Below are 15923 nucleotides of genomic sequence, written 5' to 3' on the forward strand. Positions count from 1 at the left end.
GTATTTGCTTTGCAGGTATGGTATGTCTTACTGTTATACTGTAATGTTACTGCATTTTATTGTAAACCATAATTTGCTTGCCAGGTACGCCATTCAGCTGCAGCACTTTATTTATTCTGATAGCAACAGCGTTTGCTCCCACGATACGTAAAGCCGTGACTCCAGCACTGTAGGAGGTGATTTCACCACCACAGTTAAAAAAAATGGTGCATGTATGCCCAACATTAGAAATGGATGAATGAAGGGCAGTATTCTAATGGTGGGCATACCCACTGATCAATCTCTTTTTTTCATGCAGCCCACAGGCTGCATGAAAAAAAGAACATTACATTGTACGCCCAACAAGGACCAGGAGACGTACTGGTATGTTGCTGGACTTTGAGTGATTATACCAGAATGATGCCTGCAGGTTTAGGTATCATCTTGGTATCATTCTTTTCAGCCAGTGGTCGGCTTTCATGTAAAAGCAATCCTAGTGGCTAATTAGCCTCTAGACTGCTTTTACAAGCAGTGGAAGGGAACGTCCCCTCCTCCCACCGTCTTCCATGGTTTTCTCTGGCTCTACTTTCCCAACAAGGAACCCGAGAATGCAGCCGGTGGTTCTGCCAGCTGACCATAGAGCTGATTAGAGACCAGAATGGCTCCAATCATCTCTATGGCCTAATAAATCGGAAGCTACGAACGTGGCAGTGCCATTTCACATCAGTGATAAATAAAATAAATATATAAATAAATATCAATAAAACCTATATAACATGTCATAGGAAACGTCCCAATACAAATAGAAGTGTCCACCCAGATTATATAGATTATATATAAATGAGTGCACCATTCCCTGCTGAAAGGTGATGTTTAGGGATCAGAGATATCTTGAAATGTTACATCCAAGCACAAACCTACAATGCCAGTGCCAAAGTACAATAAAGATCATACATGTGACTGCAAATATATATACGAATGGTGATATAGTAAAGAGAAACTGCCATATATCTGACCCCTGCTGCAGCACCTGACCCCCGATGAAGTCACGTGATTAGTGATGATACATGTGGGGAGGTGCCAGGTAAGGTTTGGAGCCGAACAGACAAGCGTTGGTTATCAGGGACCATGAATCAGACCGAGACAGAAGTATAGTTAAATCACACTTGTTTAATAATAATAATAAGGTAAACAGAGTAAGCGTAGTCAAAACAAGCCAGAGTTCAGTAACCAAATCGGGTAGTCATCCAAGCAAATGTCAGAGAGCCAGAGATAAATGTAGTAGTACAGCAAGCAGAATCAGGAGCCAGAAGGAACGTCAGCCGAGCAAGTCTTCAACAGGAACGCAGGAGAAAGTCTCAAGTCACAATGATGTTGATAAAGGCGAAGGCAGAGATCAAGTAGGCTGGACGACTTTAAGTAGGCAGGACTGCCGAGCAGAATCAGCAACAGCTGGGTAACTGTGGAGAGAGATGGGAGCTAGCAATTAGCTGACAGCTGAGCGGCCAACTCAGAGAAGGAAGGGCTGAGCCCAGCCCTGACAGTACCCCCTCAGAGGACCACCGGGCTTGAGGGGAAAACATCTATGGAAATCACAGAGGAGGACAGGGGCATGCACGTCCGAGGATGAGACTTTCCTCCGGACCGTACCCCTTCCAATGCACCAGGTACTGTATGCGCCCACGGAACCTACGGGAGTCAACAATGGATTGTACTTCATACTCCTCATGGTTCTCAACCTGTATAGGGTGAGGATGTGGCACCGAGGTGGTAAAGCAATTGCAGACCAAAGGTTTTAATAAGGAGACATGAAGCACATTTGAGATGCGCATACTAGGAGGAAGGTCCCAGGCATAAGCCACTGGGTTAATCCTGCAAAGGATACGGAAAGGCCCAATACACCAAGGTGCGAACTTCAAAGAAGGAACACGAAGTCGGAGGTTGCGAGATGACAGCCAGACTCAACCTCTACCTGCCTGCACCTTTTCTATCCAACCTGGTAGGAAGGTGCAGGCAGGCATTTGCGGTCAGCATGGAGTCTGTACCTGTATCGTTAGCATGTTGCAAAGCCTCCTGGACTTGTGCCCAAGTGGAACGAAGACCACGGAGATGCTCCTCTAACGCAGGAATACTCTGCGGAACAAATGAGTCAGGCAACATGGAAGGTTGGAAACCATAATTCGCCATAAATGGGGACAATCGGGAAGCAGAATTCAAGGCACTGTTGTGAGCAAATTCTGCCCACGGTAATAGGTCTGACCAGTTGTTATGATGGTCAGAAATATAGCAACATAAGAATTGCTCCAAGGACTGATTGGCTCGTTCTGCGGCCCCATTAGACTGCCGGTGATACGCAGAGGAGAAAGCAAGCTGAATATCCAACTGTGCACAAAAGGCTTGCCAGAAAAGGGAAACAAACTGACTACCCCTGTTCGAGACAATCACCTTGGGTAACCCATGTAAACGAAAGATCTCCCGAGCAAAAATGGAAGCCAGTTCCTTAGAAGTGGGCAACTTCATAAGAGGAATACAATGGCACAACTTTGAGAACCGGTCAACCACCATAAGGATAACAGTGTTGCCTTGGGAGTTGGGTAACTCCACAATGAAATACATAGACAGGTGGGTCCAGGGCCTCTCTCCATTGGGTATGGGTTGTAGGAGGCCCACTGGAAGGTGTCGTGGAGTCTTACCCTGAGCATACATGGAACAGGCAGCTACGAAGGCAGTTACATAAGCCCATAGACTAGGCCACCAGAATTGTTGGGAAATGGCCCAAATCAGTTGATTCTTCCCAGGGTGGCCAGCTGCCTTGGGAGAATGGTAAGTCTGGAGCATGGCAGTACGGAGACTCTCTGGGACAAAGCAGCAGTCACAAGGTTTCTCAGGAGGAGCATGGACCTGAGCAGCAACAATTTTGTCACCCAAATGAGAAGTAAAACTGGTGCAAACCGTAGCCAGAATACAATCAGGAGGAATCACAGGAACCGGAACCGACTCCAACTTGGAAGTGGAGAAAAATTGGCATGACAAGGCATCAGCCCTTACAATCTTAGTACCGGGTAAGAATGAGACAATGTAATTAAAACTCGACAAGAAAAGAGCCCATTGAGCCCTTCTGGGAGAGAGGCGCTTAGCCTCAGACAAGAATGTGAGATTCTTATGGTCAGTAAGAATGAGAACCGGCACAGTGCTACCTTCAAGGAGATGTCTCCATTCTTTCAGGGCTAAAATGATCGCCAACAGCTCTCTGACACTAATCTCATAATTGCGCTCTGCAGGTGACAATTTCTTGGAAAAGTAGCCACATGGATGCATAGCGCATAGAGTTAGGATGTTGAGACAGAAGGGCGCCAACGCCAGTCTCAGAAGCATCAACTTCTAGGATAAAAGGCAACGTAGGATCAGGATGTGCCAACACAAGAGCAGAAACAAATGCAGCCTTGAGACTCTCAAAAGCCTTAATGGACTCCGGAGATCAGCTCTGTGGGTTACCGTCCTTTCTGGTCATATCAGTCAGGGGCTTGACCAGAGATGAGAAGTTACAAACAAATTTCCGATAATAGTTGGCAAAGCTCAGGAAACGCTGCAGAGGACGTAAACCCACGGGTCGGGGCCACTGTAGGACTGCCGAAAGTTTCTCTGGGTCCATCGAAAAACCAGCAGTGGAAATGACATAGCCCAGGAATTTAACCTGTACACTATGGAACTCGCACTTCTCCAGTTTACAATAGAGATTGTTTTCTCTTAGTTTCTGAAGCACACGACAGACATCTGTGTGGTTGCTCTCCTGGGACTTGGAAAATATGAGAATATCATCGAGATAAACCACCACACATAACTGCAACAAATCTCTGAGGACATCATTAATAAATTCCTGGAAAACTGCCGGGGGCGTTACAAAGGCCAAAAGGCATTATGAGGTACTCATAATGGCCTGTTCTGGTATTAAACGCAGTTTTCCACTCGTCGCCCTCCTTAATCCGCATGAGATTGTATGCCCCTCTCAAATCAAGCTTCGTGAAAACCGTTGCTCCCTTGAGGCGGTCAAATAACTCTGTAATCAACGGAATTGGGTAGGCATTCCTAATCGTGAAATGATTGAGATCTCTATAATCAATACAAGGTATCAGTTCACCGCTCCTCTTCTTCACAAAGAAGAAACCAGCACCAGCAGGAGACGAGGATTTGCAGATGAAACCTCGAGAAAGTGCGTCTGCAACATACTCCTCCATGGCCTTATCCTCCAAGACCAACAAAGGGTAAACCCGGCCACATAAGGCACCAGGTTGAAAGTCAATTGCACAATCATAAGGCCGTTGTGAAGGCAAACTATCGGCTTGACTTTTGTCAAAGACAGCACTAAAATTGCAGTACTCCTCCGGCAGGGAGGAGAGTGAAGAGGTGCAAATGACCTTAGCTACCTTCTGGAAGCATGTCTCACTGCATTGTGGTGACCAGGAGAGAACCTCAGCACGGAGCCAATCAAAAGAGGTGTTGTGCCTCTGTAGCCAAGGATAACCAATAACCAGCAGAAACCTAGGTGAGGAAATAACTTGGAATTGGATTATCTCAGGGTGGAGAGCCCCTACGGCCATGGACAACGGAACAGTCTCATGAGTCACATGGGCAGGCTGTAGAGGTCTCCTGTCAAGAGCCTCAATGGCAAGTGGAGTGTCACGCAACTGCAGCAGAATCAAGTGCAGCGATACAAAGGCAGCATCAATGAACAGGCCTGCAGCCCCAGAGTCGATTAGAGCCTGTATCTCGATGGACGACTCAGCCCAAGAAAGGGTGACTGAAACCAGGGGCTTATCCTTCTGGATAACTGGGGACGAAACAATGCCACCTAAGGTCTGTCCATGACAGGACCTCGAGGTTTGGGGGTTCCCTGGACAGGTAGGACAAGACTTCAAAAAGTGACCTGCCTGGCCACAATAAAGGCACAATCTCTTCCTCCTCCTAAAGGCTCTCTCATCCGCAGAGAGACGCGTGAAGCCCAAGTGCATGGGTTCATCTTCACTGACCGACTGAGGTACCAGGAGGCATGGGAGGTGAGGGAGGCATGGGTGGGACTGCAAAGCTTGGAGGCAAACGTACAGGAGGCTTCCGCAAGCGCTCCTTAAAGTCGGAGGGCCACCCTAAAATAAAAAATTGCATCAAAAATCTTTTAAAAATTTGAAAAAAAAAAAATTTGAAAAAAAAAAATTTTTGAAAAAAAATTAAAAATTTGAAAAAAAATAAAAAATTAACTTACCTGAAACCCTTGTTGCTAGACAGTCTTCCTAATCTGCCTCTTTCTATTCCGCGGTGTTTCCACCTCTTCGGCGAGCAGCTCCGTTGCCTTCTGGGAACTGTGTGTGTCCCAGAAAACCATGGGGCCATTCAAAAAGCGCCGCTCGACTCGCGCATGCGCAGTAGGAAACGGGCAGTGAAGCCGCAAGGCTCCACTCCCTGTTTCCCTTCGTTAAGATGGAGGCGCCATCCATCTGATGGATGGATCGGCCTCGGGGGGCCGACATCGCAGGCTGCTCATCCAATCTGGAAAAAATATTACCAACAAGTGGATTGACTGTATCTTCTGAATTCATGGCCTTCGCCTACTATCAGGGACCATGAATCAGACCAGGACAGAAGTATAGTTAAATCACACTTGTTTAATAATAATAATAATAATAATAAGGTAAACAGAGTAAGCGTAGTCAAAACAAGCCAGAGTTCAGTAATCGGATTGGGTAGTCAGCCAAGCAAATGTCAGAGAGCCAGAGATAAATATAGTAGTACAGCAAGCAGGATCAGGAGCCAAAAGGAACGTCAGCCGAGCAAGTCTTCAACAGGAACGCAGGAGAAAGTCTCTATGATGTTGACAAAGGCGAAGGCAGAGATCAAGTGAGCTGGACAACTTTAAGTAGGCAGGACTGACGAGCAGAATCAACAACAGCTGGGTAACTATGGAGAGAGATGAGAGCTGGCAATTAGCCGACAGCTGAGCGGCCAGCTCAGAGAAGGAAGGGCTGAGCCCAGCCCTGACAGTGGTACAGCTGATTGCTTGAGTCCTGAATCAGTCCAGGCTGTGGATGTACAGTATATACAAAGCGATTTTAAAGTAGAAGTTCAGCCTAAAACTAACAAACTCTAATTGTACTGGCAGCCACATTCTAAGATTAATCTATCTAACGCTGTAAAGCAAAAATCACTATACATATCTTTTCTGCAGACGATCTGGTCTCAAGTGGCGGGTGCTGTGAAGAAGAGACAGCCGACAACTAAATTCCTGGGAAGTGACATCACCCATAGACTTACTACGGTGCTCCTGTTGTCGGCTTTGTCTCCTGCACGCGCCTACACAAAGAAGCCACCGTAGACAGCTCAGTGTGGGACCGGACCAGATCGGCTGAAGAAAAGGTATGTTAGTTTTAGGCTGAACTTCTACTTTAACTTATCAAAATATCACTAGTAGTGGAGTGTTAACCCACCAGACTACCACTGAGTGGCATCCCCATAACATGATCCTACCACCACCATGTTTCTCAGTGGGGATGGTGTATTCAGGGTGATGTGCAGTGTTAGTTTTCCGCCATACATACCGCCAAAACATTTTGCTTTTAGGCCGAAAAGTTAAATTTTGGTCTCATTTGACCAGAGCACCTTCATCCACATGTTTGCTTTGTCCCCCACATGGCTTCTTGCAAACTGCAAACAGGACTTCCTTTGGCTTTCTTCTTGCCACTCTTCCATAAAGGCCAGATTTGTGGAGTGCACGACTAATATTTGTTCCGTGGACAGATTCTCCCACCTGAGCTGTGCAGCTCCTCCAAAGCGACCATGGGCCTCTTGACTGCTTCTCTGATTAATGTTCTCCTTGCCCTGTCAGTTTAGGTGGACAGCCATGTCTTAGTAGGTTTGCAGTTGTGCCATACTTTTTCCATTTTTGGATGATGAATTAAACAGTCCTCCATGAAATATTCAAAGCTTGGGATTTTTTTTATAACCTAACCCTGCTTTAAACTTCTCAGCAACTTTATCCCTGACTGTGTGAACTTTGACTGGGCGAATCTAACACATGAATATGCTTTAATCTAAACCATTCCATTGTAGCTCTGGCTTATGCCGTGTACACATGACCGGACTTTTCGACCGGACTGGTCCAATGGAATAAATCTGTCGGACAATCTGACTGTGTGAGGGCTTCATCGGACCTTCAGCGGACCTTTTCTGTTGAAAATCAGACGGACTTTAGATTTGGAACATGTTTCAAATCTTTCCGACGGACTCGAGTCCGGTCGAAAAATCTGTTTGTCTGTATGCTAGCCCGACGAACAAAAAAGGACGCAAGGGCTACTGGCTATGAACTTCCTGATTCTATGTCATCACGTTCAAACAATGGACTTTCGAACGGACTTTAGTCCGTTCGTGTGTGGGCAAGTCCGGTCGTTCGAAAGTCCGTAGTAATTCCGTCGTAAGTTCGTCGGAAAGACCGTCGGATTTGATGCTGAAAAGTCCACCCGTGTGTACATGGCATAACAGGTTTTCTTCTAAGATTGCCCTGTATTTGGCTCCATCTTCCCATCAACTCTGACCAGCTTCCCTGTCCCTGCAGAAGAAAAACATCCCCACAACATACAGCACAGCTGTATTTATACTGAGATTAAATTACACACTAATTGGGTGACTTCTGAAGGCAATTGGTTCCACTAGATTTTAGTTAGGGGTATCAGAGTAAAGGGGGCTGAATACAAATGCACGCCACATTTTTAAAAATATTTATTTGTAAAAAAAATTGAAAACCATTTATCATTTTCCTTCCACTTCACAATTATCTGCTACTTTGTGTTGGTCTATCACAAAAAATCCCAATAAAATAAATTTACTTTTTTGGTTGTAACATGACAAAATGCGGAAACTTTCAAGGAGTATGAATACTTTTTGCAAGGCACTTTATCAGCTTTTACAAGTACAAGTCATCACTGCTATAATTTTTGGAGGAAATTCAGAAGCAGATTAAAATATAACAGAGGGAATGACATTCTGAAGTTTTAGCCAATTGCCAAACAATTATACCTTGGAGCAAACTCTTCTGTTCCTTCGTGTCCATACAATCACAACTTTATCTGGTTGCCTACAAAGATTAAAGAGAAGATAAAAGCAGTTAGAAAAAACAGTCAATATAGTCGATATAAAACTAAATAATGTAAATTAATTATATGAAAGTGCTCTAATACAGTTAATGAACCTAAACAACAATTCAGCCTCCACAATGTTCACATAACTGCCGTAGAGGGTTTTACACTGTACTCTATGCTCTAGGTAGATACAGTATATCACAAAAGTGAGTACGTTCCTCACATTTTCGTAAATATTTTATTATATCTTTTCATGTGACAACACTGAAGAAATGACACTTTGCTACAATGTAAAGTAGTGAGTGTACAAGCTATTAATGTCTAAAACGCTGGCAACAAAAGTTGAGTACACCCCTAAGTGAAAATGTCTAAAAAGGGCCAAAAGTGGCAATATTTTGTGTGGCCACCATTATTTTCCGGTACTAGGTTAAAAGTCCGCGCTCAGGAAAACAGAAGGGCTGCAGCCTCCCCCTAATTAGTTCCCACTGGGAGCTAATTAATATATGTGAAGGGAAGTTGAGGAAAATGGCGCTGCCCTATTAACAGTGTTTAAATAATAAAAAATGTGTGTAAACACAGTAAAAGTGATCATGCAATTTCTATGCAGAAGACAAATATGAGGCTAGGTACAAAAAACATGCGTGAGAGTGACTAAAGCCTGCGATTTGTCCACCAGTTAAGCAAAACCTAGCATATGTGTAAAAATAAAAATAAAAGTAAATATATAAATAAAAACACTAGAGGTTAAACGTGCAATTCCTGTGTATTATATAAATGTTATAGTAGGTCCCGTGTAATACGAAAAGTGAAATAAATATACGGTAAACACACTAATTCCAAAAACCTAAAGTTTTGTGACAGTGTAACACCCCCTTTGGGGCTAACAACAACAATAATGGAAAACACTAATTCTTAATTATAACATTTCAGTAACGTGTGTATTAACTCCCATGTGTGCTGTTTATGATAAAGTGGACAGTAAATTCCTGAACCTCCGTGTTATCATATATTAAGCCCCAGTGGGACTCATGCAATGTATATACAGAATCTATACAAGCAAATGTATATACAGTTAAGCGATTACTGATAAAACTCCTGTAAACTGCATATAAAAAATATAATAAAGTCTCTGTGAAAAAACAGCCACGCAGAACAAGAGTCTCTGTGGAGAAACAGAAATTCTATAGAAGCCAGGGCCCAGCCAATATGCAGTTATAGATGCCAGAAACAAGAAACGGTGACTTCCGTGCTCATAACAACTGGTGACTCCAAGTGCTCCCCCCCCCCGTGCTCCCCCACTCACCAGAATCAATCACCCCCGCAGGGGTATTGGGCAAAGAGTGGGTATCTTGGGATGGATGTCTCTGTAGATGTCCCGCTTGCGTTCCGCTGCTCCGTGAGATCACTCCAGTGATTCAACTCCAAGTTCCAACCAAGCGTTCCAGGACTGGGCTCCTCTACCACTTCCCACCACCAATCTGTTTTGACGTCCGCATACAAAGAAAGAAACAGGGGGCTTCCGTAGTGAAGTATGTCCAGTTTATTAAAATTAAATAAGTTCTTTAAAACCTTAGACCCAATACAAACACGGCTGCAGACAAGGATGAGACCAGGAAGCAAATCCGAACATGCGTCCCACCTTGCGTTCCAGCCAGATCTTCCGGGTATGACGTGTGAGCGTGACTCCACCTTACGCGTTTCGTCATAGGACGTTTTCAAAGACGGTGTCGACGCCTCACGCTTCACACATTGATATAGTCCTGCTGTCTCCATAAAACCTCCCCTAATTATGATAATACCGCTCGGGGGGGTGTGGAAATGACAGAGCCGCTGGTCTATATACCAGATAAGACAACAGATGTAGTTCCTAATACATTGTATACATTGTGCATTTATACAGTTTACATTTATCCGTCTTCATAATCTATTCATGGAGATGTTAGACCATGTTGCTAATGTGCATTATCCACTTAATTTCCAATAATAAACTACATTTGGCACGGGCAGAATAAATGAGATATTGAGAATTAATGTGACATAAAAAGAATAAGGAAAATGGAAAAAAATGGAAAAACTGAATAAAAAATATAAAATATAAAAAAAATAAATGAATAGAATTGGACAAAAAATATAATAAAAAACTGTTATATTACAAATTAAATAAATTTATTGCTAATAATTATTAAAAAATGTATTAAAAATCTAATAGTATATAATAATATACTAGTAAATAATGTGATTATAAAAATAGAGACCATAGTGGCAATGAAGATTAGGACTAAAAATATATATACGAGGAGGGATATACTAAAGTTAATACTAACTCTCATACAGGTAGGCATTACACCATTATAATAATGGTGTAGGGGTGTATAGCCCATAAGGTAGTAGAGACCTAGGTATTATTCTAATATAAAGGGTGTGGGAATACCACTAAAAGCCCCATGTAAGCCACCTATATATTAACCATACATAGGGGCCTAGGAGTTCCCTATTGTATAGTATAAAAATGTGGGATAGGAATAAAAAGTACAACTAAGAACTTCATACATGGTGTCATAAAATACCATGGTCCGTCCTGCCACATGTTTTGACCATACATAGGGGCCTGGAAATGCCCAATATTTATTATATTAAAGAAAAAAGTGTAAGAAAGAATTACAACTATACACATACATGCATGTTGCCGTAAACTACCATGAATCATACTAGCATATGTCCTGTAGCTAGATCTACCTGGTAACCTATATACCCCTATGTGTGTACACCTATTCATCTACATGCAGGCCCCTTTGGGTTCACTGCTTGTCACTGGGCTGGCAGGGTAACCTGAGGTCCATGTACATAGTAAGGTTACTAAGGTTGGTGATTAATAATATGACCCTACTTTGATTAAATAAAAGTGGGTCTGGTCAAATGAGGGACTAAAGCCAAAAACAAAAACAAGAGACAGAACAAAGAACAAGAACGGAAAGTTTTAATTAAGCTTCCATTAATTATGGGTATGTGAGTGTATTATAAAACTTTTTTCTCACCACCCTACATCTTTGTGTGTTGGTATTTTTAGATATTTAGGGATTTGCTATATAACAATTTAAGTCTATATCCAGGTTCAATCCTTTGGGGGCAAGGGATCCTAGCTGGTATATCCAGCTAGTTTCATTTCCAGAGATTAGAGTTTCTCTATTGCCTCCACGCCAATGTTCTTGTACCGAATCGATGCCATAGAAGATAAGTTCACCGGGGTCTCTATGGTGGACCTCATCAAAATGCCTGGACAAGCTGTGATTAGGGAACCCTTTTCTGATACTTTTAATATGTTCCCTAATCCGAACAAAGAGGGGGCGGGTGGTTCTCCCCACATACTGGAGGTGGCAAGGGCATTCTATAATGTACGTGACGCATGTGCTTCGACAAGTGATTAGTTGGTTGATGCAATATTCCTTGTGGTCAGTACATGATTTAAATGCAATCTTCTTTCTGGGTTGCCACTTGGCAACTCTACATGGTAGACACCTCTGACATCTAAAAAACCCTTTTAAGTCAGGGCAGATTTTAATGGATTGCGGGGGGTCTATGACATTTCTCACTAGGTGGTTCCTTAGGTTGGGTGCCTTCCTGTATACAAACTTGGGTTTTCCAGGTAAGATTTTCGATAAGATAAGATCTTCCTTGAGGATCGGCCAATACTTTCTTACTATTCTTTCAAAGTCTCTAAACTGACTATTGAACCCGGTGACAAAAGTTATGTCAGCTTCCTTGTTGTTGTTTCTATTCTTATTCAAGAAAAGGGAAGTTATATCCATCTTCATGATGTCTGCTTTTAGCTTTAAAAGTCAGTCCTTATCATAACCCTTTTCTTGGAATCTTTTAATTAAGATATCAGCCTGGTTGCTGAAATCCTCCAGCGTGTCACAATTGCGACGTATGCGCAACAATTGTCCTTTAGGGACATTAGATTTCCAACGTGGATGATGGCAGCTGGAAGTGGGGATATACCCATTGCGATCCGTCGCTTTAAAAAATGTGCGGGTAGATAGCATGTCCCTCACTTTAAAAATTTCCAGGTCCGCGTAATCAATCTTTTCATAACTCCACTTCCCGGTAAACGTGATACCATACTTATTGATATTTAGATTCTCAAGGAATTTGGTAAGGCTCTCCGGTATTCCGTCCCATAGGATGATCAGGTCATCTATATACCTTTTATACATCTTAACCCCTTCCCGCCGACCGAACGCACATATGCGTACTCGGCTTTCCGGGGTTATACCGGGATGATGCCCGCAGCTGCAGGCATCATCCCAGTACCGTTGTTTTCAGCGGGCGATCGGCTACCCGAGTATAACATCCGATGCGGCTAAAAGCCGCTCGGCTGTTATACCGGAGGAGCGGGAGGGGACATCCCCCCCTCCCGCCGCCTCCCGCCGCTGTTACCGGGCCTCCCGTGCGTTCGGGAGGCCCGGTGTCCGTTCGGCTGCCTTCGGCGGCTGGGGGCCGGCTGGAACGAAGCTGCGAGCAGCTTTGTTCCAGCCTTCTTGTTGTAAATGCGGAAGCGACGTCATGACGTCACTTCCCGTTTACTCGGCTGCCAATGGCGCCGAATTTAAAAAAGTACACAGTATTCAGAATCGCCGTTTTCGGCGATCTGAATACTTTGAAGTGTAAAGGAGGGATGGGGGGTCTTTTAGACCCCCCATCCCTCCATAAAGAGTACCCGTCACCACATATTACTGTCACAAGGGATGTTTACATTGCTTGTGACAGCAATAAAAGTAAAAAAAAAAAAAAAAAATTTAAACACAATTTATAAAGTACAAAAATAAATAAATTAAATAAAAAAAAAAAAAAAATTTTTAAAGTGCCCCTGACCCCGCGAGCTCGCGCAGCGAAGAAAACGCATACGGAAGTCGCGCCCGCATATGTAAACGGTGTTCAAACCACACATGTGAGGTATCGCCGCGATCGTCAGAGCGAGAGCAATAATTCTAGCCCTAGACCTCCTCTGTAGCTCAAACCTGGTAACCGTAAAAAATTTTTAAATCGGCGCCTATGGAAATTCAAAGGTACCGTAGTTCGTCGCCATTCCACGAGTGCGTGCAATTATAAAGGGTGACATGTTTGGTATCTATTTACTCGGCGTAACATCATCTTTCACATTATACAAAAAAATTGGGGTAACTTTACTGTTTGGATTTTTTAAAATTCATGAAAGTGTCACTTTTCCAAAAATTTGCGTTTAAAACACCGCTGCACAAATACCGTGTGATAAAAAATATTGCAACAATCGCCATTTTATTCTCTAGATTCTCTGCTAAAAAAATATATATAATGTTTGGGGGTTCTAAGTCATTTTCTAGCAAAAAATACGGATTTTAACTTGTAAACACCAAATTTCAAAAATAGGCTTCTGGGGTATGTTATTACTATAGATATACTTGTCCTCCCACATATCCATGAATAAATTAGCTAGGCTTGGGGCGTAGCAAGCTCCCATTGCGACATCCTTTGTTTGTACATAGTATTTCTTGTCGTACCAAAAATAGTTGCATTCCATGGCTAACTTTAAGCCTTCTAGAATGTAACTAATCTGTTCCTGCTTCATACTTGTATTCATATGCATTGCTTTTTCAACTCCCCGTAGTCCATCCTTTTGATCAATGCTAGTGTACAGGGAGTTAACACCTACTGCCACCAACAACCATTGTTCTGCTCCCTTGATCTTTTGAAGCTCTTGTATCAGTTGCATACTGTCTCGTAGATAAGATTTCCCCACCTTGACCAGGGGTTTGAGGAATTTGTCCAGGTACTCTCCAAGTCTGGAGAAGATGGATTTAATCCCACTGACAATGGGCCTCCCTGGTGGTTTCTCCAGTCTCTTGTGGATTTTAGGTGTATAATATATCACTGGTGTTTTTGTCGAGTTCGATATCATATATTCGGCCTCTTTAGAGTTCAGGATACCTTTGGTTTTCCCTTTGTCCACAAAGGTTTTTAACTTCTTTTCGTATTTTCTCTTGGGGTTTCCTGTTAATTTCTTGTAGGTATTTTCTATATTCAAAAGATTATTCATCTCCTCCTGATAGTCCTTTTTATTTAAAATAACCAGACCTCCCCCTTTATCAGCCGGCCTGATTACTACATCATGTTTGTTACCTATATCTTTGATGGTTTTCCAGATATTATTTGATCTCTTCTTGCTATTTCCCATTGCCTTGATATCTTCTTCTACCATTTTTTTAAAAGCATTAATGCATTGGTTCCCTGGGGTTTTAGGGTTTCATATGGAATTATTTTTAAGGTCGGTGTGCATATACTCTGAATCTTCCCTTCTTACTTCTCCTGGGTTCATGACAAAATGTTTTTTTTATGTTCAGTTTTCTTAAAAACTTTTGAAGATCGATATAGGCCTCAAATTTGTCTAGAGGCTTATCAGGAGCATATTTAAGTCCCAATTCCAACACTCCTAGTTCTTCTTGTGTAAACTGTACATTGCTAAGATTAAAAATCCCTTGCCCTAATAATTTCGGGGCCTTTTTCTTCTTCTTGCCTCCTTGTCTTCCTCTTGTCTGTTTTCTCTTTCTATGTACCTGTGTGTGGGTCCCATATTTATTTCCTGATGATAGTCCCTCCTGGTTACAGTTCGTGGGTTTGTTTCGTATCTCTGGTGTGTATTTTGGCCTTCTATCCTTCTCAGGCTCCAGTAGCGGTCTCCCGGCCTTGGTCCTCCATCCGCATTCAGTCCTCTCCATCCAGAGTTCCTGTAGGGGATGCAAGGTCTCCATCTTCCAGGGGGCTTGTCCTGATAGGTGACTCGGGGAAAATCCCTACCTCCCCCATATCCTCTTCTATATCCTCTTCTGCCCTGACTTAAAAGGGTTTTTTAGATGTCAGAGGTGTCTACCATGTAGAGTTGCCAAGTGGCAACCCAGAAAGAAGATTGCATTTAAATCATGTACTGACCACAAGGAATATCGCATCAACCAACTAATCACTTGTCGAAGCACACGCATCACGTACATTATAGAATGCCCTTGCCACCTCCAGTATGTGGGGAGAACCACCCGCCCCCTCTTTGTTCGGATTAGGGAACATATTAAAAATATCAGAAAAGGGTTCCCTAATCACAGCTTGTCCAGGCATTTTGATGAGGTCCACCATAGAGACCCCAGTGGACTTATCTTCTATGGCATCGATTCGGTACAAGAACATTGGCGTGGAGGCAATAGAGAAACTCTAATCTCTAGAAATGAAACTAGCTGGATATACCAGCTAGGATCCCTTGCCCCCAAAGGATTGAACCTGGATATAGACTTAAATTGTTATATAGCAAATCCCTAAATATCTACAAATACCAACACACAAAGATGTAGGGTGGTGAGAAAAAAGTTTTATAATACACTCACATACCCATAATTAATGGAAGCTTAATTAAAACTTTCCGTTCTTGTTCTTTGTTCTGTCTCTTGTTTTTGTTTTTGGCTTTAGGCCCTCATTTGACCAGACCCACTTTTATTTAATCAAAGTAGGGTCATATTATTAATCACCAACCTTAGTAACCTTACTATGTACATGGACCTCAGGTTACCCTGCCAGCCCAGTGACAAGCAGTGAACCCAAAGGGGCCTGCATGTAGATGAATAGGTGTACACACATAGGGGTATATAGGTTACCAGGTAGATCTAGCTACAGGACATATGCTAGTATGATTCATGGTAGTTTACGGCAACATGCATGTATGTGTATAGTTGTAATTCTTTCTTACACTTTTTTCTTTAATATAATAAATATTGGGCATTTCCAGGCCCCTATGTATGGTCA

The 15923-nt window shown here is 42.8% G+C and overlaps 1 protein-coding gene across 3 annotated transcripts in view; it reads right to left on the bottom strand.

The window, feature by feature from the left end:
* The window catches only part of LOC141112368 (EH domain-binding protein 1-like protein 1), a 790701-nt gene that overhangs the window by 514631 nt on the left and 260147 nt on the right, over nt 1–15923 (bottom strand). For all 3 annotated transcript variants that reach the window (XM_073605157.1, XM_073605156.1, XM_073605155.1), the window contains exon 2: nt 8041–8098. In XM_073605157.1, coding sequence (XP_073461258.1) covers nt 8041–8098 — 58 coding nt within the window. The remainder of the gene's footprint in view (nt 1–8040; nt 8099–15923) is intronic.

The sequence above is a fragment of the Aquarana catesbeiana genome, linkage group LG11 (assembly GCF_042186555.1).
Source record: "Aquarana catesbeiana isolate 2022-GZ linkage group LG11, ASM4218655v1, whole genome shotgun sequence".
Classification (NCBI taxonomy): domain Eukaryota; kingdom Metazoa; phylum Chordata; class Amphibia; order Anura; family Ranidae; genus Aquarana; species Aquarana catesbeiana.